Below are 27,924 nucleotides of genomic sequence, written 5' to 3'. Positions count from 1 at the left end.
ATTTGCATATCTTGTATTGCTTCTTAAACACTTAGGGGGATCCCTTGAGAAATTGATCTTCCCTGTTTGGATGGGAAAGTCATGCCTTCCTCAGGCTTTTTGGGAAGAATAATATATTGTCTAAACTACACTTTTTACTAAATGAAGTATTTTTCCCCCATCTAAAAGTAGTAACCAGTGATTAGAACTGCTAAAAATGAGAATGGGGATTTTGCTGATTTTCCATCTCCTCTTTTAAATACAGGCTATAACTGCATTCAGTTGATGGCTATTATGGAACATGCTTACTATGCCAGTTTTGGTTATCAAGTCACAAGTTTTTTTGCTGCCTCAAGGTATGTTAGGAGCTACCTTTAGAACATGTTTGTCTCTTTTTTTGATAAAGTTTCCTTTTACCTTTCCCTATCCTTGACTCAAGGAACAAACTATGTGAAAGCTCTAGCAGCCAAAGTAGTATAACTTAAGAAAAGGCCAGTATGTCCATCATATTCTTAGAATCTACATGTGGGTCTTTCCTTCATATAGTAGATTTTAAAATGCACAAAAATTGTGGTCAGGAGTTGTTTTTTAGCACTGAAATTCCTCTCATGCATTCTGAATTGGTCCGGTCCTGAGAGGGCTGTATCCCATTCTGAATCAATTTTAAGTTGACAACACTTCTGGACACACACACACACATACAGATGCGCACACACTCATATCAGCTGAGATAAGGATAGCTACTTCCTCTATTTTGTTCCTCCCCGTACCTTATCTTCTCCTGTGATCTTAATTTAGGTGAACTGCACACCAAGGAGTCATTGTTGGGATTTTGTGCTAGTTTTCATTCTAGAGCTCTGGCCTATTGTGTTATAGAAGTTTCCTTTACCTGATTTCATGTTAAGACCTATTGATTGCAGAACTTTAAACAGTATGGTAGTGTGGTGGGAAGAATATAGAGCAAAGCAGTTCCCATGGTGCTGATATGATGTTTAAAGGGTGTCGCAGAGGCTTAGTTTCTTTGTAATCAGCAGTTTCTGAACTATTCTTGAATACAATGATAATTCATTTCAGTTCTTGAGAGTACTTGCTTCTGCTCTCCTAAGATTCATCCTTCTGTGTATGTCTGCGATTGGAACCCATGCAGTGTGAGTTGCATGATAAATTGTGTGCAAGCTTTTTAAAGTGTCTTTAGGAGCTTTGACATTTCTGTTGTGAAATGTACCTGATAAATTTTTCTCAACACAGGAAGTGGACATATAGTAGAAAGACTTCTCAGGCACATACCACAGAGTTTGTAAGAGTAACGTTAATTTATGACAGTAATTACACTTAAGTGGATTAGGAATTCCAGATTTGGGGAACATATACATTGCTATAGATTGGTAATTGGCAAACTAAATTTGCTGGTTTTGTTTGGATGTAAACAAGTGCCAGTCACGTAGGGAACTTCAGTACCCTGTATTAAGTGAGTGCCATGTCAGAAACAGAGGCAAGAGATAGGGCTGCGGCAGTGCATATAGCATGGAAGACAATTCATGATTGGTGTAGCGGTTAAAAGTGGCAAGACTCTAATATGGAGAACCAGGTTAGAGTCTCCTCTGCTTGAAGCCAGCTGGGTGACCTTGGGTCACTCACAGCTTCTCGGAGCTCGCTCATCCCCAACCCCCTTACAGGGTTATTATTGTGGGGATAATAATAACATACTTTGTAAACTGCTCTTATTGTATGTGAAAACACATGCTTAAAGGTACACCTTCTTTCAGGAATACTGGACTTCTTATGGAATATTTTAATTAAGGACAATTCTCCTATTAATTTAGATGAGTCTGGTGTGTATAAGGATGTTAAAATAGTTTTGAAGAACAAGTATGCAAGGCAGATTCATAAGGGCACATGCCTTAGCCTTTCTTTCTGTTGCTGATACTCACCAGCAACAGTAAGGCAGTGGAAATGGACACACTCAACACAAACCTCTCTAGTTTTGGGGGTAGGAAAGATGGATCTTTATTTATAACAACATTCTCTTTATATACCACCCTTCAGAACAACTTAACACCCACTCAGAGCAGTTTATAAAGGGTGTTATAATTATCCCCATAACAATCACCCTGTGAGGTGAGTGGGGCTTAGAGAGCTCCTCGAAGCTGTGACTGACCCATGGTCACCCAGCTGTCTTTAAGTGGAGGAGTGGGGAATCAAACCTGGTTCTCCAGGTTAGAGTCCTGCCGCTCTTAACCACTACACCAAACTGTCTCTCTCTATAGTCCACCTTTCCCACTGACATTCAAGGAGGGTTATAGAGATCTGAGACTACATAAGATTATTTAGCTAAAGCCATCTGGAAAACTCCGCCCCCCCCCCAGATCTTTTTTTTGTCAGACCTCTGTCTCAAAAATTATGTAATATACCAACATACTGTATAAGCATTGGCCCGTCTAGCAGCCATTGGTCTAGCATTGTCTCTTCTGACAGCTTTTCAAGGTCACAGGAAGACATTCTTTCCAGCCTTGCTACTTAAGACTCTCTAATAATGGGAGATATAAAGGATGTTATGATGAGTATAAAGCATATGGACTATCTCTTAGCTATGGGCCTTGTCTCACACCATGCTTGCCCTTTCATTAGTAAGTATAGTAGTAATATGTACTGTTATAATTAATTAGGAAAAAATATAATGTGACTTTTTACATTTTAGCCGTTATGGACCACCAGATGATTTGAAGGAGCTCATTGATGTTGCCCATTCAATGGGGATTATTGTCCTTTTGGATGTTGTACACAGTCACGCATCAAGCAATTCAGAAGATGGTCTGAACAAATTTGATGGCACAGATTCTGCTTTTTTCCATTCTGGTCCTAGAGGAACACATTCACTTTGGGACAGCCGCCTTTTTGACTATGCCAAGTAGGTATAAGTAATTTCTGAGTGGTACTAGTTCCTCTCTCTCTTGAGGTTGTGTTCCTAACAGTTGCATGTTGCAGTTTCATCTTGCAGTTTTTCTCACCTGCTGTACTTCGATCGCTTCATTTCATTTTCTTCATAATTGCTTTTCTGGCATTCCTTTGTTGCTGTTGAATGCAACCTGTGGACTTGGATTTGTATGTTTACTTCGATGCATCACTTTTCCTCCACTCTCATAGGCCCTGCCCACACAATATCAGTAGTGGATACAGAGCTTGTTGAAAGATATTTGGATATGCCACTCCCTTTCTGTAGGCTTTATTTGCTGAATCAGGTTAGTTGTAAATCTCATAACAATTCCTTTCTCACTCTGAGGCGGAGGACATCTTGGGTGTTTCCCACCATCCAATCGGGGAGGCAGGAAGTTGAACTTCCTTCCTCTTCCTTTGGTGTGTGGGACCACCCTCACTCTCCTCAGTTCTTTTCCTGCCTCAGGGGAGAGCAGTACTCAATAGGCTAGCTTAGCTACCTTTTTGATCTCTTTCATTCGGACTACAATCTAATTCTTTATCTCATCTATTCCTTTTCTTTCCTAAACCTTACTCTTGTGCTTTCTATTCTTTTCTGATTTTTCTCTGCTTCTGTCCTCAAAAAAAAAAAAATCCTCTTGACCCAAGAGGGCTCATGGAAGGGCAGACGGCAGTGCAAGAGTCATCAGACTCAGAAGACTCCTTCCTAGAAAGGGCTGAGGGCTGTTCCCCGGGAGCCATCCTCCCGACGGCGGGAACAGGCCCGGCCGGGTCCGACTCGCCTTGGAGGCTTGTTCGGCCCCCCGGCGGAAGAGGACACACAGAGGGAAGACAGCCCGCCAAAAAATGACCCCGTCTGTCGCAGACGGTGCCAGCAGCAGCAGCGCATCAACAGCAAGCTCCCGAGGACAGCGCGGCTGCGAGGGACCCGGTTTCGGCGGGAAAAGCCACTACAAGCGCTTTCCTGCCAAATCGCATAGCCGAGGATGCCAACCTCCCAACAGGAGCAACGCGGCGTTTTTCAACAACTGAAATGCAGGGTCCCAGCCATTGCACCCAGGAGGACAACGTAAGTGCCCTTCCTGCTGGTTTATCCCCCGAAGCTCTGGCAGCAATCAGACGGTCCTTAAGGGAAGAACTATGGGCTATCTGCCAAGCTGAAGGTACGGGGGCCCCTCCTCCACCCTCTGCCGCTGTCCCAGGAACCTCCCAGGGGCAGGGCAGTCTGAATTCGGCCTGGCCAACAAAAGCAGCCAGAAAACAGCAGAATAAAACTCCCAGATGTGGACAGAAGCAGATAATTTGCTGATAAGCTCTTGCAGGTGCCAGCCATCGATGCTCCAGTGGCAGCACTCCAGTCTCAGGGTCTCCTCTCTGAAGACGGGCAAGGCATGATCAAGGACAGCTTAGACAAAAAAGGTGAAGCAGTCTTAAAGTGAGTGCATGAGGCCCTGACTACATCCATCAAAGCCTCATCCATCGCCTCAGTGGTATCTAGAGCTGCCGTGGTGTGGACCAGAAGGTTGATTCAACTACTGCCTGAAAACAACAGAAGACTTCTGGAAGGTGTCAATAGAATACTCAAGGCCTGCACCTTCACCGCTGACACCACGCTGGATGTGCTATCCATGGCCTCTAGAGCGATGGCCTCGTCCACGGCAGCTAGACGTATGTTGTGGCTTCGGGTATGGCAAGCTGACCTTCAAGCCAAACTCATAGTGATGTCCCACCCATTTCAGGGCAGAAAGCTATTTGGGGAACAACTTGAGAGGATCCTTGTTGAAACCAAAGATAAAAAGAAGGCGCTCCCAAAAGCTTTTAAAAGACCAGAGAGACGATCCTTTGGCTACCAACCTTTTAGGTCTCATTATACACTGCCTAGGAATCGTCAGGACCAAAAGCGCAACTGTACGCTACCCAGGGCCCAACCTCAGAGGACTCCGTTCCATTCCAAGTTTAATAGACAACAAGGTCACCGCAGCAACAGGCTTGAGGTAGAGGACAAAGGGTAGAAACCCTGACTCGCAAGACACTCCGGTGGGGGGGGGGAGATTGCTCATGTTCCAACACACATGGGCAGAGTCCAAGGTGGATGCCTGGGCATTGTAGGTTGTCTCCAAAGGATATGCAATAGAATTTCTCACCTTTCCCCCAGAACGGTTTATAATCTCGCCTCTCAGAGAGGCATTACCATTCAAGCCATGCAACACCTACTGAAGATCGGAGCTGTCGAACCTGTCCCCCTAGAAGAAAGGGGTCAGGGAGTCTATTTGATATTTTTCACGGTCCCCAAAAGGAATGGAGACTGGAGATCCATTCTGGATCTAAAGTATGTGAACAAATTCATCACGTTAAGACGCTTCTGCATGGAAACTCTTCGAACCATTGCAGAGGCTCTACAGCAAGGAGAGTTTCTAACATCAATAGATCTGACAGAGGCATATCTTCATGTACCCATTGCTCCTGCTCACCGGAGATTTCTAAGGTTCTGTGTGCAAAACATTCATCTTCAGTTCAGAGCAATGCCATTTGACTTGGCAACGGCACCCAGAGTGTTTACCAAGCTGTTAGTAGTGCTAGTGGTCAGGCTCAGGGAAATGGGCTTCCAGCTGCACCCCTACTTAGACGATATCTTGATAAGATCCGCCTCCCTAGAAGCGTCAATCAGGGAAACAACGGTCGTCATGCAGGTCCTGGAGATGCACGGATTCCTCATCAACCGATCCAAATGCTCTCTACAGCCATCACAACGCCTGGAACACCGGGGTCTCATAATCGACACCAAGGTAGGCTGTATGTTCTTACCGAAGGAAAACAGAATGAAGCTCATACGCTTAGCCTCAGACGTAATCAAGCAACCATCATCATTGCTAATGGACCTATCCAAATTCATGGGACTGCTGGTTGCCCATTCGGAAGCCATCTATTGGGGCTGATTCCACCTCCGGCCTCTACAGGTGACGCTACGTCTGTTCCAGCTTCAAATCGCTCACAAAACCAACATCAAGGTACATCTTCCACTTTCAGTCAAGGAGAGCCTGCAATGGTAGACAGTAGACAACAACCTGCGTCAAGGCAAGAGTTTCCTTTCCCCGCATCTCATGCAGATTTTCACCGATGCCAGCCTGCTGGGCTGGGGGGAGACCCTAGAGGGCTATCCAGCACAGGGGGAATGGTCCAACGAAGAAAGGAGACTCCTGATCAACGTGCTGGAGATGCGAGCAATTCTCTTAGCCCTGAAGCACTTCAGACATCAGATTGCCTGCAACCACGTGCTGATACGAACAGACAATATTGCAGCAAAAGCTTACATAAACAAGCAAGGGGGAACCAAGTCGTCCCAGTTACAGAGAGAGGCCAACAAGATTGTCAGCTGGGCAGAACTCAACCTCAAGTCTCTGCAGGCAGAACACATCAGGGGAGTACTCAACACCCAAGCAGATTGGCTGAGCAGGCAATCCTTGCATCCGGGGGAATGGGCCCTGAAGAGAGAGATCTTCATACAAGTGTCAAAGTGCTTCGGGGACCCGGTGGTGGATTTATTTGCCTCTCACCTGAACAACCAACTACCGAGGTTTCTATCCAGGTACTTCCATCCTCGTGCAGAGGGGACGGACACGCTCCATTCTCAGTGGCCAACGGGTCTTCTATACGCATTCCCCCCTCTACCAACAATCCCCAAATTGCTGAGGAAACTACAGGAACAACGAGCGACAATAATTCTGATCGCCCCCTGGTGGCCAAGAAGACCATGGTTTGCAACCCTGCAACGTCTGTCAGTAGCACCACCTTTCAGGCTCCCAATTCAACCGGACCTGTTACAACAGGGGCCCATTTGGCATCCCTGCCCGGAACGGTGGTCTCTGACCGGCTGGAAATTGAACGGAGCTATTTCCAACGCAAGGGTTATCCTCCCGAAATAATAACCACCTTGCTGGCCTCCAGGAAAAGGTCTACAATCAGAATTTATAACTCAGCATGGAAAGCCTTTAACTGCTGGTGCCGACGCAAGAAGATCAATCCTGTTCAACCGTCCAAGACTTCTGTGCTGGGCTTCCTTCAGGAGGTTCTGGATAGAGGACTACGTCCAGCAATGCTAAGGAAACAGATTGCGGCTATTAGCACGGTTCTACCAATGGTGGACGGAATGCCCCTAGCTTCTCACCCACATGTTCAGAGGTTCCTGCGAGGCGCTACCCTTCTGAAGCCTCCGACGGTACATAGATTCCCAACCTGGCTTCTGAACGTGGTTCTAGCTGTTCTAACAAGACCTCCGTTCGAACCCATTAAGGATGTTCCATTACGATGGCTTAAACGAAAGACCATTTTCCTTGTGGCTATTACCTCTGCACGCCATGTCTCAGAGATGAGTGCCCTATCCATTCAACCTGATTTGTACGTTTTCCATAAGGAGAAGGTAGTACTGAGGACGGATCCGGTTTTCCTACCTAAAGCATACTCAAGATTCCACAGATCTCAGGAGATCAATATACCATTTTTTTGTCCGAGACCAACGCACCCAAAGGAACAGGAGTATGTGCGACAAGCTCTTAAGACGTACATAATTAGGACACAACCGATCCGACAATCAGATTCGCTTTTCATTAATATCTCACACCCCAAGTTGGGACATTGCATGTCGTCCACCGCGATCACTTACAGTATAAAATCTTGCATACAAGAGGCATACAATGTGATGAAAATGGAAGTACCGGATGGAATTACGGCACACTCGGCTAGGAGCGCAGCTACAAATGCAGCACTCAGGAGAGATGCCTCGATAGAAGAAATCTGCAAGGCGGCAACTTGGTCGTCTACATCCACCTTTATTAAGCATTATCACCTGCATACTTATGCTTTGGCGGACGCAGCCTTTGGCCACAGGGTGCTTCAACATGTCGTAGATGACAAAGAATCCATCCCGCCCCGAAAATAGGGAACTGCTTTGGGAGCACCCAAGATGTCCTCCGCCTCAGAGGGAGAACGGCCCCTTGGATACTCACTGTGAAGGGTCCTTCTCCTCTGAGGAAAGGAGGACATCTTGCCCTCCCAGGATCTTCGTCTACTTTTTAACTCTCTACTACGTGTACTGATTCTCTTCTCCTTGGCTGTCTGACTATATTTTTTCTTATATTTTCACCTGTTCTGGCTGTGACTGTTGTTGGTTGCTGGTGTTCTTGTTTTTTCTTGTGCATGTTGTTCTCTTTCTTCTCTTGAAGTTATAGTTATTCTGACAAATAGTGTATTGAGAGGAAGGGAGACTGCTGAAGGGAGTCACCCGAACTGAGGAGAGTGAGGGTGGTCACACACACCAAAGGAAGAGGAAGAAAGTTCAACTTCCTGCCTCCCCGATTGGATGGTGGGAAACACCCAAGATGTCCTCCTTTCCTCAGAGGAGAAGGACCCTTCACGGTGAGTATCCAAGGGGCTGTTTTCATGGTCCATACATTATACATGGTCCATAAAGGCCATCTTCAAAGGTGGATGGCTCCTGAAGCATTCTGGAAATCCCTTGGGTAGTTCCTGGCTGATATTAGTAAGTGTTGCTGATAGTCTATGGAATATGGAAATGACCTGGAAGTTGTTACATCACTTATTCTTTCTTCCATCTTATTGAGTTCATATCCTTTTTTATTGAGAAGATGCAAGCAATAAAGTGCATTGGTAGATGACTAGAACACAAATGGAGGGAAAGCTGCAAAGCATACAACCAGACAAAAGTCAGAGTTCATTTTAGTGAATAATATGTGATAGTGGCTGCAAAGCAGTTTTACTTTTTCATGATCTGCAGAGGAGTTTTGGGTGCTAAGGGGCTTTTTTCATTCAACCCTGATAATGTTAACCTGTAGTATTCATCAACATGCTGTGACTATTTTGCAAATGATTTCACTGTTTCTTGTATCCATAGTTACTTGAACTACATTGTTGCAGATCAGTCCCAGAGCAGTGTAGTATATTTTGAATTTCAGTTGTTGCAGTTTGAGTATGTTGACAAGCTGCTGTCACAAGATAGGTCTGCCATTCTATGTACGAACCATGCCCTTCTTGGCTTCTACCTTCTATTGATGGGGGGTTGCCAGAATGAGTGCTGAGTGGTGAATTCTTTCTTTTTTAAAAAAACCTTTATTTTTCATTTTTTTAACAGCTAATTTAACAAATATTTAACAAGTCTAACCTTTTCTCAACATAAGGTTTAGCATTTACAATATTTTTTTTGTTATTTAAGATTTTAATTCTTTGAAAGCTTTTTGAAAATTAAAGTTCTGTGTTGTGCAGCATTGGGTTTTGCTTGATTGGTTGAAGAAGTTTCGGTTGATTCATTTTGTTGACTTAAGCGATACAGGCTAAATCCACACTCACTCACCATCCGCTTATCTTGCGCAGTCGTGGCAATCGGGTTCATTCCGCTACCATTTCATCATCATCACATTCACCCTTCCAGTGTGTCTTCATGGCGCAATCATTTCTCCACATGCCACTGAGTAAATCATTACAGTGGGCGGTTCCATCCTCCGCCGTCAGAATTGACGGCACACATCACTTCCCTTATTTTTTTTTTTAAAAAAGGTCAATTTTCCGGTATACCGATATTCCGATTTTTAAGAAATGGTAATGTACCCTCCCCCTCCTCTTTGATTGGCTCATTTTTTGCTCGTCACAGACCACTTTCTAACAATTGGCTGGTTGGTATGGCGGGCAAATTTGAAATTAGATTGTTACATTAAAGGCATTGTCCGGAAATTCTGCTGCTCAGAGTGGTTTTCTGCTTTTAGTAGTTAACAGCATGGATGCTCAGAGTGTGATATTTGTGGTGATGGCTCAGATTGTGGTTGGCATGCTTCGCAGCACAGCCACGTGACACCACAAGATGATGCATTCTGTCTTTTGCACATGGTAGAATCTCCCACCTGCGTCCTAAGCTTTCAGGGATATATTTGTTTTCTGCACCTGCCGTTTACTGGAGATGATTGTTGTGGGAAATACAGGATTGCTCGGCTTGGCTCCTCGTGCTCTTAAAAATGGCGGGACACAGTAGGGAAACGGTCCCCATGTGACATGTGCATGCTCCAGTGACCGTTTCTTTTCCCGCACAAACCGCTGCTCACTACAGTTGGTTTACCGGTATACCGAACTTTCTGCACTGTGCAAAAAAAAAAAAGGAGAGGAGAAAATGGATTTCCGCCACTATCACGTGGTTTGGAAGGAAGGCACAATTGTGGCGTGGTGACGGCAGGGAACACGCGGAATGGGAAAGCGTGTGAGTATCTGCATGAACAGCGCACTGCTTGCAAAAAAGGTGCGGAAACAAAAAGGAAGTGTGGATTTGGCCAGAGTTGTATTTCTGGTTGTACATCATTGGTGCTGATGAATTAAAAAAACAGATACTATTTCTCTGTGAGTTCATTGGTTTGGGATAAATCTCAGCTTTAATAAGACTGTCTGTAACTTTTTCTATTATGAAGTGTTCCCATATTTTACTGTACCAGTTTGTTAATGTGGGGGCTTGTTGTGTTTTCCATTTGGTGGCTATTGTTGTTTTGGCAGCTACCAGGAGGGTTCTTATAAGATCTCGTTTGATTTGTGGAAATTTTGTATTGTTGTGTCATAACTCTAAGATTATTCTGGTTTCGGTGGAATAGTGTAGCCTATTTGTGTTATGTGTTTACGAACTTCTTTCCAAAATTATTTGATGACATTACATTTTCACCAGCAATGGGCTCGGAGCCTAGTTCCCGACATTTTCTCCAGCATGATGGGGATGTTGCTGATGATATTAGTGCCATTTTCTGTGGTGTACAGTACCATCAGTTCATGGTTTTGTAGGTTTGTAGTTTGTTGTTAATTTATTTGTGATTTTAGTAAATCTGAGGTCCAAAGTAAGTTCCAGTCTTCTTTTGTTAATAGGGCCTCGCAATCTTGTTGCCATTTTTTTTTTGTTACATAGTGGTTTAGATTTGTTGGTGAGAAGGATCCAACTGTAGATTTTGGAAATTAGTCCTTTGCAAGGGAATACCGGTTTATCTAATATATTCTCAAAATCTGTTTTGGGTTTTCACATTATCTCTGATTTGGCATGTGTTTGATTTGTAGGTAGGTGTACCAATTAATTTTCTGATGAATTTTTGTTTCTAGTTCTGCTTTCTCCAAAATCCCTGTGAATGCTTTCTTGACAGAGGGTATAGTGTAGGATTGCCAACTCTGGGTCAGGACATACTGAAAAATTGTTAGCAGGTTCTCTTGTGTCTTTCATGCTTTTCATCATCTAAATGAAACTGTTGAGAGACCATCCAGAAATGTAAAGTGAAATGTCATTTGTCTATGAATAACTGCCCCACTTTATTCTTCTTTTCAGCAGAATCAGATAAGGTAGTGGAGGCCCTTTACCAGGGAGTTTTTTCTGGGGAAAGAGGTGGTGGAACTCAGTGGTGGAACTCAGGACTGCACAAAGACATCACTTTGGGTCAGCTGGAACAAGGGGGGAGTTTTTAAATGTTTAAATTGCCCTTGGTGAAAATGGTCACATGGCCGATGGCTCCACCCCCTGATTTCCAGACAAAGGGGAGTTTAGATTACCCTCCACGCCGTGGCACAGAGGGCAAACTAAGCTCCTCTCTGTCTGGAGATCAGGGGGTGGGGACACCAGCCATGTGACCATTTTCAAGAGGTGCTGGAACTCCATTCCACTGCGTTCCAGCTGAAAAAAAGCCCTGCCCTTTACCATTACTTGTAGGTAGCAGTATGTTGCACAAGTATCAATAAACTGAAGCTTCAGACTGATAAGGCTTAGGAACTGTTGGTGGAAAATAAAGCTGGTCAGGGTTTGCTGAGCCATCCTGTTTTGGGCTCCCCTTTAAGGAGTAGGTTGGCAGCTTTAAGAATACATTTGGAGGGATAGAGCTTCTCTGGATATGAAGTGCCATTAATTTTGGATAGTTTTCCATCTGCATTCCTTCTATGAAAGCCTTTGCTCATTTACTTTCTTTGCTTCTCTCTCCTCCACTCATGAACAGAGCTTGATAGAACGTTGGAGTTTGGTGAAGGTCAATTTGTCATCATCTTGGCAAATGAGTATCCTCCTGGAATACAAGTTTCTAAATTGGGATTAAACTGATATACACACTGAAAGCACTGTATCAGTGGTAAATAGCTGTTTTTAATAGAAGGAACTAGTGATGCTGCACTTTATATTTTTAGATAACCTCTCCTAGTAGTTGTATGTTAATGTGATATTTCATGTGGTATAAATGGAACTATCCTGAATACCATAGAATAACTCCCATAGTGTCAGGCAGAAGTTCCCCTAGCACCACTTTCTGAGCCTTTCCCGTGGTAGAAACAGGGCCATTGCAGAGTACATATTTGGAGTCAATGGCCCTTGACTCCAAATATGTACTAAGTAAACTGCATTAGAGATTGCTCTATAATCCTGAGTCTAATAGATACTGAAAGAGCTTTTTCAGTATACGTCAAACTACAGCCTAGGAAAATCTCATCCCATTAGGAAATATTAATCACAGCCCTGATGATATCATACAGTGTTCCGTAGTGAGTTTTTGCAAGCCATGTAGAGCAGAGGTTGAGACTGAACCTCTCCTAAGGATTTACTGTATCTTCAGGAAACACTCACTACAACTCATCTAACAGAGTTTTATGTCCTCTGTTATATTTTTTGAACTATTTGGAAAGCGATCATTGTTTTGACAAGTGTGACACACTGCTTCAAATCTCTGAAGAGAGTTGCTGTACTGCAGCAATCAGCAGGAAGCCTTGTGTATTTTTAATACAGCATTAACCCTTCTGTCAATATTTCAAATAATGCAAGGTTTTGTTTAGTGAGCTAATTAGTTAATGTTGCTTAAACTTGCATTCCTGCAGTAGCAATGATACAACTGACTGGTCGCAGGTGGGTTTTCTCTGGGGATATAATGGGCATTTGTTACTGTCATGTTAAATTATGTCATTTTTAAATTAGAATGCATCAGGACAGTCATATTTGTCACTAAAACAACACATTTAACAAGTTTAAAATACACTTATGGTATAAAGCAGATTCTGCTGAGGTGTAAGTGGTAAGTTAGTGAAATGTTTCATATCAAAATGACAAATGCTTTTAAAAAATGTTTCTGCAGTTTATTTGTGGAAATATTAAATTGCCACAGGCAGTGTTAGGTAACTATCATACTGCAGAATGGGAGGCTGAGAAAGGAAGCATGCTACCATCTATTTCTTGCAATACTCACTCATACTACTGGTCACTCATACTACTGGTGTGCTTATAAGTTCACATTCTAAAAATAGGGCTCTATAAATCCATATGAGGCTGGTCCACCTATGTTTTCCTAGATGATTTTTATGAAACAAAACAAAGATTTCAAAGAGCATTTTAGTGAATGTTTCTTTTAATTGTAGAAGGGATGATGGTTCTGTCATTTTTTTAAAGAAAGAGGGAAAGGTATTTTTGGAAATGTGTAGGAATAGCAGTGGCATGCTGTCGTTTTAATTAATCCTCCCTCTCCAAAAAGTTAGCCCTGCACATATGGTTTATAATATATTCAAATGAGAGACAGTACAGAAGAATGACTTTAATTTTTAATAAACATTTTTGCTTGTTGAAACTTTTTTTCCCTTTTGCTTTTAAGTTTAAATTGATATGACAGAATAGGAGACTTTAAGCCACAGATGCTCCTTTAGTTAGGAGATTTTGCAATAACATATAATTTCCCTTGAAGGACCCAGTTTCCTTTATTATCTACAGTCAAACACAGCTGTGTGCAAAATCTTTAAATGTAACTAGGAAAAAAACGAAGATTGTATGGTAATTAAACTATGTACTGTTACATTTATGAGGGACACAAAATGTAATTGTTAGTTTTCCTACAGATTTATTGGTATGATATAAAACACATTAAGATGGTCACTCCTAAGGACAGACAAATTACCTTTGGTTTCATCCATCAAAACGCCACTGGATCAGCACACAATTTACATCAGGGAAGAGAGAAAACAGTTGTTCTATATTAACTCTCTCCCTGTAACTTGCAAGTTTTAAATACATTTACAGGGGAAGGAACTTTTCAGGCTTACAAGAGCTTTGGTTTTTCGAACTACCTAGAATCCATGAACTAGGGTATTCACAAAATGATGGATCTGGTAAACAAGCCCAGTGGAGATCGGAGTGAAACCAAATGGGTCAGCAATGGGGTGTGTGTATGCATAACAGAAAAAAGAGCCAAAAATACAGACAGAACTTGCTGGTTCAGCTTGTTAAAGTAGCTTCCAAAACGCAGAGCAAAATCCAGGAAACTAAATTATTATGAATTCCACACACCAAAAAGTCTCTGTGTTTCATTTCATACCTTCCACCAGCAGGCAGGCCAATGAGATCCTTAGGGAAGATAGGCCTTACATTATTAATTAACTCAGGGCTTTTTTTCAGCCGGAACACAGTGGAACGGAGTTCCGGAACCTCTTGAAAATGGTCACATGGCTGGTGTCCCCCCCATCTCCAGACAGAGGGGAGTTTAGACTGCCCTCTGTGCTGTGGCACAGAGGGAAATCTAAACTCCCCTCTGTCTGGAGATCAGGGGGCGGGTCCACCGGCCATGTGACCATTTTCTCTGAGGGCAACCGACTGAGTTCCACCACCTCTTTTCCCAGAAAAAAAGCCCTGAATTAACTCGGTTGGTGGGAAGGGGAATGAGACCAATGTGAAAGTGCATCTCTGCACCCCGTAGCTTCCCAGGAAATGGCATTCTTGGCCTCCCTACCAGTCAAGTCGTTGCAAGGGGTCACCCCACCACCACCTCCTATCATCTTTGGAAATGTTTGGAAGAGAAACTTCAATTATCGGCTGTAATTCGAAAGACACTTCCCAAAGAGTAAGCAGTATTGAATAACGTGGGGCTTACACCTGAGTAGACCTGTTTAGGGTTGCTTACATAGTCTTTTAGGGCTCTCTCTTTTTATCTGTCAAATGGCAAACATGTACCTACTCCCCCCCTTTCAAAAACAATCCTGCCTGCCCGCACAGCAAAGGGAAAACATATAGGAAAAACATAGTTCATCTATGGTCTTCCTGTGTAGTCCCACACGCAGGCACGCACAGGCCTGCGGATTCCGGAGATTTCCAAAGCTCAAAAACACAAGGGGGTGCTCTCGCTTCTCAGCGCACATGCGCAGCCGTCTTCCCGCCGAAAACGGCCCCTTAAGAGGTGGTCCACCCCCCCCCCACATACCCTCAGTTTCTCTTTCACCGCCGGTAGTTGAGGTTTCTAGCTCTTCTGTCATTGCGATGTTGGAAACAGCTCTTTTCAAAAGATGTGAGACCTGCGATCAAAAAATGACAAGGTTAGATGACCTCTTGAGTTGCTTGTACTGCCTAGGGGAAACCCATAACACTCAGGCGTGCAAGCACTGCCATGCCTTTACATCTAAGGCCAGGGCTGAACAGGCGGGTCATTTACAGGCCTCTCTATGGAAGCGTGCAATGGCAGCTACAGAGCCACCAGCTACAGCACCTCCATTTGCCTTGTCTGATTCCGCCTCCCAACCCAGCCGGGGATCGACGAGGTCGAGGACTCCACGTTCCCACCCTTCACTGAGTCAGTTGGAACCGAGACCCACCAAGTCGACTGTCACCTTGGCACGGAGCTCGTCGGAACCAGCGATCTCCGATTGGAGGCCATCGGTTCCAAAGATTTCTCGGAGTCGACCACCCTCAACATCAACGGCTGTCGCGGCCTCTCCTCGGGGAACTTCAGATCCGACGATTCCACGGAGTCAAACTCCTTCGGTTCCAAGCGCTACCCCGACGTCTTCTCAAGAGGCTCCCTCTTTGGATCCGAGACCCTCAGAACCACCTTCGACATCGAAGTCAGGGGGATCCAACCTGGAGAAGAAATGAAAAAAGCATGAACACTCATCTAAGTATGATAGAGCTGTGCTAGAAAGTCTCATCTCCGCTTCCCCTTCAGTTCCACCTGAGGCGGTCGGTTCCGACCCACCGGAACAGAGACATGGTGGGTCTGGAGACCACCGCTCACCTCGGAGTTCTCTTTGGGGAGCGAGTCAGGAGGAGGATGTGATATTGATCGAGAAACCTCCCACTCCATCGAGATGCCCGCGATCAACTTCTCATGAATCACGGTCACCCATGTCATCTGGGAGCCGCTGGGGCCAATCCAGCCACTGATATAGCCCCCATTCATACAGGAGCAGGTTGAGGGAAGACTGGCTTAGTAATGACCCAGCCATCTCCTACTACCATAGTGAGGGCTCATCTTTTTCCGACTGCCCATACTGGAGGGAATCTAGGTCCTTTTCCATGCAGGCTTATTCCTATGATGATTTGAGGTGAACACCACATCCATCTGAGGTCGAGTTCCCGAGGAGCCGTACACGTTATAGTGACTCCCCCCTATCCGACTCTCCGGATAGAGAAATTGGGCCTTCGGAAGATGCATCACCCACCGACGATTTTAGGGCATATAACGAACTCCTCCAACACATGGCCAAAGCGCTGGAGATAGAGGTGACATCCACGGAGTCCAAGTTTACGGACAAAATATTACAACGTATTTATTCGGGCTTCATGCCTACTGTAGCCTTCCCCTTGATTGATGGCTTTGTTGACCTCTGGAAGGGGTTGAATTTGAAACCTGCGTCTGTGCTGGCTACCAGCAGGAAGGTAGAGAATCTCTACTGTCTAAAAGATTATGCCCATCCATTCCTCTCTGCTCATCCCTCTCCATCTTCGTTAGTGATGGAGGAAATGCAGGCAAGACCCAAACGGGTCAATGTCAGCTCTTGCCGATAAAGATAGCAGGAAAATTGACACTGTGGGAAAATTTTTTTACACCTCGCTGCATTTGGTATAAAAGTAGCGAATCACACGGCAATGATGGCCACATATCAGCTTTTGCTATGGAAGAAGGTGGCGACTTTCATCCCTAAGCTCCCTGACGATCAGAAAATCTTCCTCAGGGTAATACAAGAGGAGGCGACCCACCTTTCCCACCATCAGATCAATGCCAGCAGGAGTATGGCAGACACTTCTGCTAGATGGTTGCACTCTGCGGTGGTTCTACGCCACTATGCATGGTTGCGAACGACCATGCTCCCGCCTGACACTAGAAACAGTGTAGAGGATCTCCCCTTCGAAGGAACTATGCTGTTCTCTGAAAGGACAGATGAATACCTTTCAAAGAAAAGGACGGATCGTCTGACTGCTCGCTCGTATGGGGTACTCCATCAAGCTCCACAACAGTCCTCGAGGCCATATTATAGGTCTTTCCAGAGAAGCCGACAACAACGGTACCAGCCGTACCAAGGGTATGCCTACCAACCTCGTAGGAATTACCAAAGTCCGCAGCCTTCGTTCTCCAGGCGTAGGCAAAATCAAAGAGGTCGGCCTAGCTCTCAGCAGCAACAGGCTAAGGACCAGTCCCAGATGCACAAACAATTTTGACAATTACAAGGCCCTGATCCATTCTTTGGAGTCAGGTTGAGCTTATACTGGGACGAATGGCATTCTATTTCCTCTGACATTTGGGTCATATCCAATGTTACCTCTAAGCTTTGCAGTGTTATGAGCTAAAAATCCACTTTGTGAGCCGAAACAACAACTTTCATTAAAGTTTTGAGTGCACCTCCTTTTTTAAAAAATGTTTTTCAGTCTACAAACATACAAAACATACAAACAAACTGCAAACTACTTTAATTTGTATTGTTTCTTGCTTAGAAACAATAATGCAAGCAGTCATTCATGCATGGACTCTAAATACCAAACTAAATTACTCTGCAGGTAAAATTATTAATACTTCTCCTTCCCAACTGTTTGATATAGATATAAATATATCTGAGAACATGTGCTAGTATCTACATCCCATCCTGGGTATGTTAGCCTTCTCTATTCCAACAAGATTGCAGCAGGTAGGCAGAGAGATAGTATAATTCTGTACAAAGTAACTCCAGTCTAAGCCCATTGATTTCTATCCTCTGTAGAATCCAAAAACAAAAAACATGTAATACATTTTGATTACAATCAAAACAATTTAACAATAAAAGCCATTAGGTGAAAGGACCACACAAATCAGAGTATACTTCTGTATAAAAATGGATATGTCCGTGCTGATTACAAAGAGGTAGTTGTATTAGTCTGTTGTTACAAAATAAAGCAGACACACAATGGCACCTTAAAGACTAGCACGTTTATTTCAAGATGAGCTTTTGTGAGTCAGTGCTTACTTCTTCAGCCTCCTTCTGCACCAAGGCCAAGTTAAATGACGCCTTCACCATGGTGGTGGCTGAGGCACTACCTCCTCTCCTCCGCTCTCTGGGGTTGAGGGGATCCTAGCGATTCAGGCTGCATGGGTCAGGCCAGACCCGATCACTCAGCTCTGCTCTGTTCCCCAGCTAGAGAGCCAGCAGTGGCTGGAGGTGCTCTCTGGCACCACCCTGGGGGCCAAACCAGCCACAGCCAGGAAGGGAGGAGAGAAGTGGGATGAGGTTCCATCCCTGCTCTATCCCTATGGGGCCCATCTGCAGATGCTGGCTGAGTGGGAGGGCGAGGCCGCCTGAGGGTTAGTATCTGTGAGCTACAGCTGAGAAGCTGTGAGCGGAGGAGTCAGAATCTGTGAGCGATTGCTCACGTGCTCACATTAGCGGGAACACTGGTCGTATCTATAGTTAAGTTGGGTTACAAAGTTGAGTTTCTGGAGTTACCCTACTTATGTCTCCCTGTCTTTACTTCCGAACCTCCTCAAACTGGGGTGTTGCCAGAACTTTCTGCACTGTTGAACAAAGGGGCTATTGAGGAAGTCCCGAAAACATCCTCTTGGTTGGGGTTTTACTATAACTTATTTATGGTTGAGAAAAAAGATGGGGGTCTAAGACCCATTCTTGATCTCAGGAACCTGAACAAACTAATTAGGGTTTGTAAATTCAAAATGGTCACTTTGCAAGTGGTTTTGACTCTCTTACCTTCACATTCCTGGTTTGCAGTCCTTGACTTGAAGGACGCTTACTTTCATATTTCGATTTTTTCAGAGCATAAAAAATTTCTCCGTTTTACGTATGACGGATGTGTATTTCAATACAGGGTTTTGCCTTTTGGTTTGGCTACTGCCCCAAGGGTTTTTACTAAATGTATGGCGGTAGTAGTAGCACACTTGAGACTCCAGGGATGTTGTATTTTCCCATACCTGGACGATTGGTTACTGGTGGGTGCTTCTCCAGAGGATGTCAATAGACAGGTTTCCCTCACCCTAGCACTTTGTCTCAGGTTGGGACTCTTTGTTAATCAGAAGAAATCAAAGCTGACTCCTGTTAAATCCCTCCAGTTTATTGGAATCGTTCTTGATGGTGTCAGAAATGCGGGCTTCTTGCCCGAGGAGAGAGCTTCTAGGATTAAGACTCTCATCGGCAAATTACAGAGATGCCGGTTCCAATCAGTTAGATTCCTTCAGAGTTTATTGCGGTGTATGGCTTCTATTACAGCAGTTATACCGCTGGCTAGACTGTTTATGAGGCCTTTGCAAATGTGGTTCAACTCTGTTTTTTTTCCTGTACAAGATTCTCAGAGTAGACGACTGTCAGTTCCTAGGGGAGTGGTGAACTCCTTAGAATGGTGGTTGGATGACTCTAACCTGTTCAGAGGAGTGGAGTTCGGTTACAAGCAGCCTCACCTCTCTGTCACTATGGATGTTTCACTGTTAAGCTGGGGAGCTCATTGTGAGGGGTCATATGCCCATGGCGTATGGTCTGATTCTGAACACAATGAACATATTAACCTACTTGAGTTAAGGGCAGTTTTATATGCACTGATCTCCTTTTCAGATGCCGTTCGGAATAAATCCATCCAGATCCTAACGGACAATACGACGGCGATGTTCTATATAAACAAACAGGGTGGCACGGCATCAGTGCCTCTTTGCACCGAGGTAATAAAACTTTGGATGTGGGCCATAGAACATTCAGTGTGGCTTCAGGCTGTGCATAACCCTGGGGTGGAGAATTCCATGGCAGACTATCTGAGCAGACTCCACAGGGACAATCACGAATGATCTCTTCATGACTACCTTCTCCTTGTCTTCTGAGTGGGGGTTCCCAGACATAGATCCCTTCGCTTCAGAAGAGAATTGCAAGACCCAGGACTACTGTTCCAGAGGAGGCGTAGGTCTAAAATCTCGTGGGGATGCATTTCAACTCAGGTGGTCGGGTCACCTGTTTTATGCATTTCCTCCGTTCCCGCTTCTAGCCAGAGTCCTCAGCAAAATCCAGAGGGACAGGACATCTGTCATTTTGATAGCCCCATTCTGGCTGTGTCAACCGTGGTTCCACACCCTCCTGCAACTTCAGATTCAGTCGCGCAATCTTCCAATGGTTCCGGACCTCTTGTCCTGGAGGGGTGTCCTCCACCACAACATCGAGAAACTCAGACTGACAGCTTGGCTGATCAGACAGGATTTTCCTTCTCCAATGCAGTGACTCGTGTTACAAAATGCTAGACGACTGTCCATCAGGCAGTCTTATGCACTTAAGTGGGAAAAATTTACGGTGTGGTGTCGGCAGAGGGGATCAGATCCTTTCCTTTCCTCGCTGTCTGAGATTCTTGACTTCCTTTGGGAAATCAAGCAGAAGGGGTTGGCTAATAGTTCTGTGAAAGTATACTTAGCGGCTATCTCTTCTTTTCACCCTCCTATAGACCGAAAGTCGATTTTCTCTCATTGTACTGCTAAGTTGTTCTTGAGAGGGTTGACCAAAAGGAGACAGTGGTGAGCACAGCAGTTCTGCAGTCGATATTTCTGTAACAAACCTGCGACACCTCCTCCCCAGTATTAAGCTTTGTAATCTTCCCATGTGGGACTGCACAGGAAGACCGTAGATGAAAAACAGTGTTTAACTTACTATAACTGTTGTTCATCTAGGTTTTCCGTGCAGGCACACATGCCCTCCCTCCTTCCCTGCTAACTCTCTTGGTACTTACCTTGCTATAGGGCAGCGAAAGAGGACTGAGGGTATGTGGGGGGCGCTCCGCCTCTTAAGGGGCCATTTTCGGCGGGAAGATGGCTGCAGATGCGCTCTGAGAGACGAGGTCGCCCCCTGGCATTTTTGAGCTTTGGAAATCTCTGGAATCAGCAGGCCTGCGCATGCACAGTCCCATATGTGCCTGCACAGAAGACCTAGATGAACAACAGTTACAGTAAGAGAAGCACTGTTTTTCTTTTGGGTGGGGAGGGGGGAGGATTTAGTCAATCCCTCTGCCTGTCTGCATTTGGGCAATGAAGAAGGTAGGCTGCGAGAACACCCCATTTTGCAATGGATTGCTGAGCATCAAAAGGAGGGATTTGGATTCTGCTTTCATTGTGGAAACAAAACTGCAAAGCACAAGCAAACGAAACAGCAACAGGCAACAGCAGAATGGAAAGGTAATAAATTATTGGCACTATTGAAAAAGAAAAAAGTGAACATGAAGCTGGGTTGTTTTTAATATTGCTGCATTACACTTTTTGGAGTGCTCTTCTTGGGAGCCCTCGCTACTACTGCTGTGTGTGTGTGTGTTATTGCGCTTTAGGAAAAAATGGATCAATGGTTTAGACTAGGAGGGGAACTAATGGTCAATGTTGTTTTTGGTTAAGTGCAAAAACAGCTTCCCTAGAGATGCATTTCTTCACCCTCCTTGAAAAGAATAGCATGTGTTTGCACATGTGTGGCCACTGTGTGTGAAATGGACCGAAACTCATGAAAATATAAAAACTAAACAGTGCGGTTCCAAAGTGGCACCTGCTGACCCAAAATAAAATAGTAATGAAATGGAATTATTCCAGAAACCTCAGAACCAAAATTGAAATGGGAACTTTTTTGGTGCACACTTCTAGTCAGAGAGCCAGTTTGATGCAGTGGTTAAGAGCAATCACAGGGTGATTGTTGTGAGGATAATGGTGGTAACACACTTTGTAAACTGCTCTTTGTGTAGCATTAACTTGTCCTGAAGAGTGGTATATAAATCAAATGTTGTTGTTGTTGTTGTTAAATGAAGCCCATCAACAACATTGTTAGTTATAGACTTTGCATATGCTTTTATGTCTTGTGCCAACAGTCTGTATACTCTGTGCTCTGACAACATGCACAGCATAACTGTGTTGTAAGTACAAAGTAAGAACTTGAAGTATGTGGAAAGCAGAGATAGCTGAAGCATACTAACCCATTTTTCATTTGTAGGAGCCAGGCCAAAAATATGGGAGCCAGACTTATTTTTCACCTGCATGTGTTACCAGAACTGCTCTATTTGAATGGGGAATTAGCTTTAGCAGTCTGTAACTTAAAATTAGCGCGGATCTTAACCTATGTTTACGGAGGTCCTGATTCCAGACACTCTAGTGAAAAAAGAGGCAGACTACAAATAGTTTCCAAACACGTGTATTTACTAACAATGTGGCGTAAGCCTAAACTTGCACAAGCATACAAGAGAACACACAAGATCTAAGAAATACAGAGTAGGAAATGCAGAGACTTTCGCATTAGCTGGTTCCCAACGATGGTGGGGAATACTCACAATCCTGAAGCGAAGCGGAGACACAACAGCGAGGTGGCCCAATGCCAGCACTGGGACCACAGACGGACAGCAAGGGATTCTGGATAGGATGGCACGCGCACCATGCGGTCTGAGAGACCGGCTTAAATACCCCAAAACGTACCCTGGGGCTGGTGCTGTACTTGGTGGTTCTCACAGATTAAAACAAAGGTTCTAATGGGTTACTGAATGGCTTAGATGGGCCACTTTGGTAATCTGATTGTGATAAGTGACACCTCAGGAAGGGGGGACAAAAGAGGGAGGGGGAAATCCAAGTGGGCTGAAAGGATGTTCCAACGGACAGGGCTTGTCCTGATGTCATCAGCTCTGGAATGCGGAAGTTTCTTTGAGATGCATTCTCTAAGTGCCTGGGATGGTCGGCACTTAGTTCCTTCTCCGGGGCGGCTCCTAAGATATGCAGAGCGGGGCGAGGTGCTCTCGCTGCAGACGTGGTGTGCCCGCTTCGCCAAAATGGCTTCCCAAAGCAGTCTTCTTCCCTGGGTCTTTTGGCTGCCTTAGAACATGGATGCCGGCAGGGCATAGCTGGGGCTGGATAGCGGGCTGCCTGGTAGCGAGGGCAAGCTCAGGGACCGACCCGCGGGAGTCTCCAGGCGGGAACTGACCAGGGAGCGCCTAGCCAGGCTCGCTGGAGGTTTCCCCGGCAGGCGCCCGGCTGCTAGCAGCGGCTTGGGCCCATATGAGGCAGGCTTCCATGGAGGCAGGGGAAACAGCACATAAAACACAGTCCAAGGCAGGGAACAGGCACGGTCCGTGGCAGATGGCACTGCAGGCACGGGGCACACTTGTAACAGAGTCCAAACACACACTGGGAAGTCCAGATACAGGTCAGGGCAGGTCTGCCCAGAAAGAGAGTCCTTTGTGCAGTTAACCAAACATGGAGTCAGTAAACTACACAGTCTATTGTAGCAGCAGGGTAATCAAACAGCAGGCAGGAAACTGACACGTGTACCAGAACACACACGTGTAAGGCAAATCTTTGGTGCAGCAGTAAAACAGCAACGCAGGAAACTAACACAGTTCATGGCAGGCCTTAAAGCAGGAGAGGGGGCCTACTTGGCAATACATGATGGTATCACCAGGCCCTACAGCACATTGTGATGATAAAAAATTATAACACTGGTTTTCCTTTTTCATTTTTTATGTCTGCATCACAACATTAAAATTTCATTATATACATTCTCTGCTGTACTTCATCTTTGCAGAGTGTGGGCAAAATCCTCAAAATCTGAGTGTGGGCAAAATCCTCAAAATCTGAGAGCAGAACCACAAGTGACAAAAGGCACAGATTGGACACTTGTCAGCTTCCCTCAAGTTTTGATGGGAAATGTAGGCATCCTAGTCTTGCAGCTTCACTCTCTGACTGCTGTCCAATGGACTCTTCAACTGTCACTTGTCCAACATTCCGCCAAGCTGCCTACATTTCCCATCAAAACTTGAGGGAAGCTGACAAGTGTCCAATCTGTGCCTTTTGTCACTTGTGGTTCTGCTCTGAGACTCGCAAAAAATTTAATCTTGGATTTGGGACACACAAATGCCAGAAATTAAGCCAGATTTAATTCATTTAAACAATTAATTCCTACAACAAAGAAAATGTATTTATTTACTCAAATAAGACAGGGAAATCGTGAGGCCTGGCAAATAGGTGCTTCTGTCTCCTGCTGATATCTTACCTGTCAGCCAGATTTCTTCCTTCCCAGATAATAAGCATAATTGCCTGAGAAAAGTTCACACTCAGTTGGAAATGGCTTGATATTCAAGAGCATCTTTATCTCTGGCAAATCCCTTTTGTAAGCTATCAGCCACAATAGCTAGAAGGAAACCTTCCTGTTATATTAAGGATGGACTAGATCAATGAAGGCCGAGCTACACTGCTATAGCTGCCATGTTGCTTCTCCATGTCTCAGAGCCTTGAGATCTTTCAACTTGTGTCCCCTCTCTCTGCTCCAAGGGGAGGTGAGGAGAGACTCTGCTGCATCCTGTGCACGAGCAAAGCCTAGCTCTGCCTCCATCTGATTGTGGGTGGGGCATGGACCACCAGGTATTGGCATTGGAAGGTTGCAGAAAGGGGCAGGTGATGTCGTGCAATCAAGTCTTCCAAGTTCTGATTATGGGTGTGCACCGAAAAATATTCGGATTTCCCGCTTTGGGTAAAAAAGATCCAAAAAGCCCTGAAATCTGAAGCAGCATGCAGTTTCGGATTCGGGCTTCTGAATCGGTTTGGAATACTCCAGAAAGATTTGGAACATTCTGAAATGAGGGGGAGGAGAGGGGGAGGGGGAGGCCCACCCTCACCCCCACCCCCACCCCACCCTTAAACTCCCACCCCACCCCCACCCTTAAACTCCCACCCCCACCCCACTTACCTGATGGGCAGAACACTGGAGCCACTGCTGTGCTGGCCAGCTGGCCGGTGGAGAAGATTTTCCATGCCACCGTGGCCTGCCAGCCCAGCCAGTGGCCACATGGGCAGAAGGCCTTCCCCACCACCACCGCGGCTGGCTGGCCGGCAGAGAGGGCCGCCACTGCTGCGCAGCCATGGCCGGCTGGCTGGCAGAGAGGGCTGCTGTTGCTGCCGGAGGCCAGCAGGGAGGCGGGAGGGCTGCCTCCTCCACTGTGCCAGCTAAATTGGGGGTGGAGGGTAAGGTACTAGGGAATGAGACAGTTTAGAGGACCCTTTCCTGCCACTTGCAAGCGGCAGGGCCCTTTAAACTTCAGCTGGGAAGCGGGGGGGGGGATTTCCCCTGCCTGCCAGCTGAAGTTTAAAGAGCCCTGCTGCTTGCGAAAGAGCCCTATGAACTTAACCCCAGGCGCCCAAACCTTTCTGAAGCAACCCGAATGTCTTTGGAAAGCGTTGCTTCAGGATTTCCAATTCGGAAATCCCTAATCTTTCTGAATCGGGCCCAATCGGAAACCCAAAGTACACACCCTTACTTCTGATGCCATTCTGCACACACCAACCCATAGTATCAGTGTCCAGCACAGAACAGTCATTCTAGATGTATTGACTTTCCCTAGCTGCGTACAAAATCTGTTCCCCCTCCCCAGCCCAAACTCTTGTATTTTGAGGTTGCAAAACTGTTTCTGTTGAGTTTTTCAGAAGTCTTCATCAAACAAAACTCTCTGGCCGTGATGTTAATATTTCTTTGCTGCCTGTAGAATATCTGCAGGATGCTTAGCTGACTTCTGTGGTCATAGGGTGCGAATAGCTGGTATTAGACTGCACCCTGGCATGCTAAGAAAAAGTACAAAAAAGTGCATCCCATTGAAAACACCCTCCCCCCCCCCAAAAAAAAGTTTAACAGGAGATGCATCAGACAAGATGAACCAGTGCCCCTTTGTGGAGATCTCAAGGGAAGAGCCATCAGGGTGCTCTTCTTTTGAATTGTTGATCTGCCTCTCCTTTTGATTTGTTTCAGATCTTCCAGAACACTTGTGTTTGGAACAGAAATCAGTATATATCAATCAGACTACAGAGGACTGGCCTTGTTGGTCTGTTGCAGCAAAAGTAAACAGAAGTCTTGTTGCACTTTAAAGACTAACAAGTTTTTAGCATAATCTTTCATCGACTAGAGCCCACTTTGTCCTTCTGAAGCTCTTCTTTATGTGACAAGTGTAGCAGTAAGACAGCTTTCAGAACATTATGGGATACATATTGTATTATTTCAGGTTGATGGATGAATCATGCAGATGCATCTTGGACTGCATGTTTAAAATACAAATGGACTGACAGTAGAATGTGCTTTTAGAATTCTGATTGTCCATAGATCTAGGAATTCTCCTCTAGTTGTCAGGAGATTCCTAGGATCCTAGGAGCATTGTGAGATGCGGTATCAGGCGGCAAGAAAGGGGGATTTGAAGAAATTGCCTCTGTCCATTCTTGTGCTAATAGAACAGATTCTAGAAATGGGTTACAAATGGGGAATGATTTCTGCTGATGCTGTCACCTTCATGTAGTCTCTATGTTATATATGCTATTTCAAAGATTTTCTATAGCCCTAGAAGTGGTTTTTTATGAAATGCAGGGGATAACAGAAAGGACAGGGGGGAAAAACCACTTTTCTATGAACGCACTGAGTTCATGAATGGATCCAACCCATAGTTTTTAGTGACAGACTAGTCCTTTTTTTTGCCATAGATTTGTATTAAGTATTTTGTACTGAAGGTCAAATAGACCAGTGTTTGCAGGATAATGAAATTTTAAAAATTATCCATGTTTTTTTTTAAAAAAGTCAGAATTATTTATTAATTTAAATTTACTTTTTCTGATTAAAAGTTCAAGTTACAAGACTATAGAGTAAGTTATATAGAGTTTTCTAAAGTTATAATGTTGATTCTGGGGGGGAAATCTACATTCCCACAATTGAAAAGCAACTTAGGAAAGTTTCAAAGCATTCTCAAAATACCCATAACACTCCAAACTCTGGACTACTTTTTAAGAAGAATACACTTCTTTCTTTAATTAAATCCCAGAAGATCTAGATAGGAAGGGAAATCTACATAAGAGTATGAGAAGAAAATCCCAGGCAGACTCACTTCTGTTTGTTTTGTGGTTTTAATAATTTATAGCGCTGTGTGCATAGCGTATACCTCACTGGAAGAATATTTGTTGTTGTATTTCTGCTTTCTGTTACAATATTAAGTATTTTTTAGTTTATTCTCGAAGAAGCCAGAAAATGTGCATACTAAAAATTCTGTTTTTGTCAGGCTCAAAACCAAATCAGCTGATCAACCTTAAACAGTTGTGTTTTTCATGCAGTAAATCAAAACAAAAATGTTTGTGTCCCATTCATCTTTAGGGAGCTGTACATGTAGGCAACCATGTGTGACCTGCACATCAGGGGCAGCATCACTGAGCTTGGAAGGTCACTATCTTGAAAGAGAAGCTTTCTTGGAGGGTGTGGCATATGCAGGCCAAGAGGGGTGCCGTGGGGCACCCTGCCAGCAGAGGGGACTTGGGGGAAACTATCTCTGCTGTTCCCTGAACTGCCCCTTCTCAGCAGGTTTTCCTCACAGCCACTCCCGAGATATCCCTGGAGATGGAGGCCATTGAGGAGGCACTTGGCTCTTCAGAGAACATGAGTTTCAAGAGCTAGAATTTGGCAGAGGCAATAGTCAAGATCTGTCTTGCAGAAACCTGCACATTGCTTTTCATCTTGTGCTTTGTGGGTCTGGTGCTGTATGGCACCGGCTGTTAATGTAGGTACTTGCTTGGTTCTGTTCTGTGGGTTCTGCCTGGCATGAGTGACACAAGCAGAAATGTGGCAAGAAACATTCATTCACTCAAGAATGTGTGTGATAGCCTCTACCAGCCCACAAAGGAAGTGTTGTGGGAGGATACTGTTAGGTTCGTCCTGGAGCTTGAGTGTCTAATGCCACTGATAGTGTTGTGAGACATGAGGACTGAAAACCAACCCCCT

General features: G+C 44.8%; 1 protein-coding gene across 1 annotated transcript in view; it reads left to right on the top strand.

The window, feature by feature from the left end:
• The window catches only part of GBE1 (1,4-alpha-glucan branching enzyme 1), a 272,853-nt gene that overhangs the window by 117,508 nt on the left and 127,421 nt on the right, over window positions 1-27,924 (top strand). The window contains exons 6-7 of the mRNA XM_054973553.1: window positions 245-335; window positions 2,678-2,887. Coding sequence (XP_054829528.1) covers window positions 245-335; window positions 2,678-2,887 — 301 coding nt within the window. The remainder of the gene's footprint in view (window positions 1-244; window positions 336-2,677; window positions 2,888-27,924) is intronic.

The sequence above is a fragment of the Eublepharis macularius genome, chromosome 3, assembly GCF_028583425.1.
Source record: "Eublepharis macularius isolate TG4126 chromosome 3, MPM_Emac_v1.0, whole genome shotgun sequence".
In the NCBI taxonomy this organism is placed as follows: Eukaryota; Metazoa; Chordata; class Lepidosauria; order Squamata; family Eublepharidae; genus Eublepharis; species Eublepharis macularius.
The sequence above is the reverse complement of the archived record's forward strand: the minus strand, read 5'-3'. Positions and strand labels throughout refer to the sequence as shown.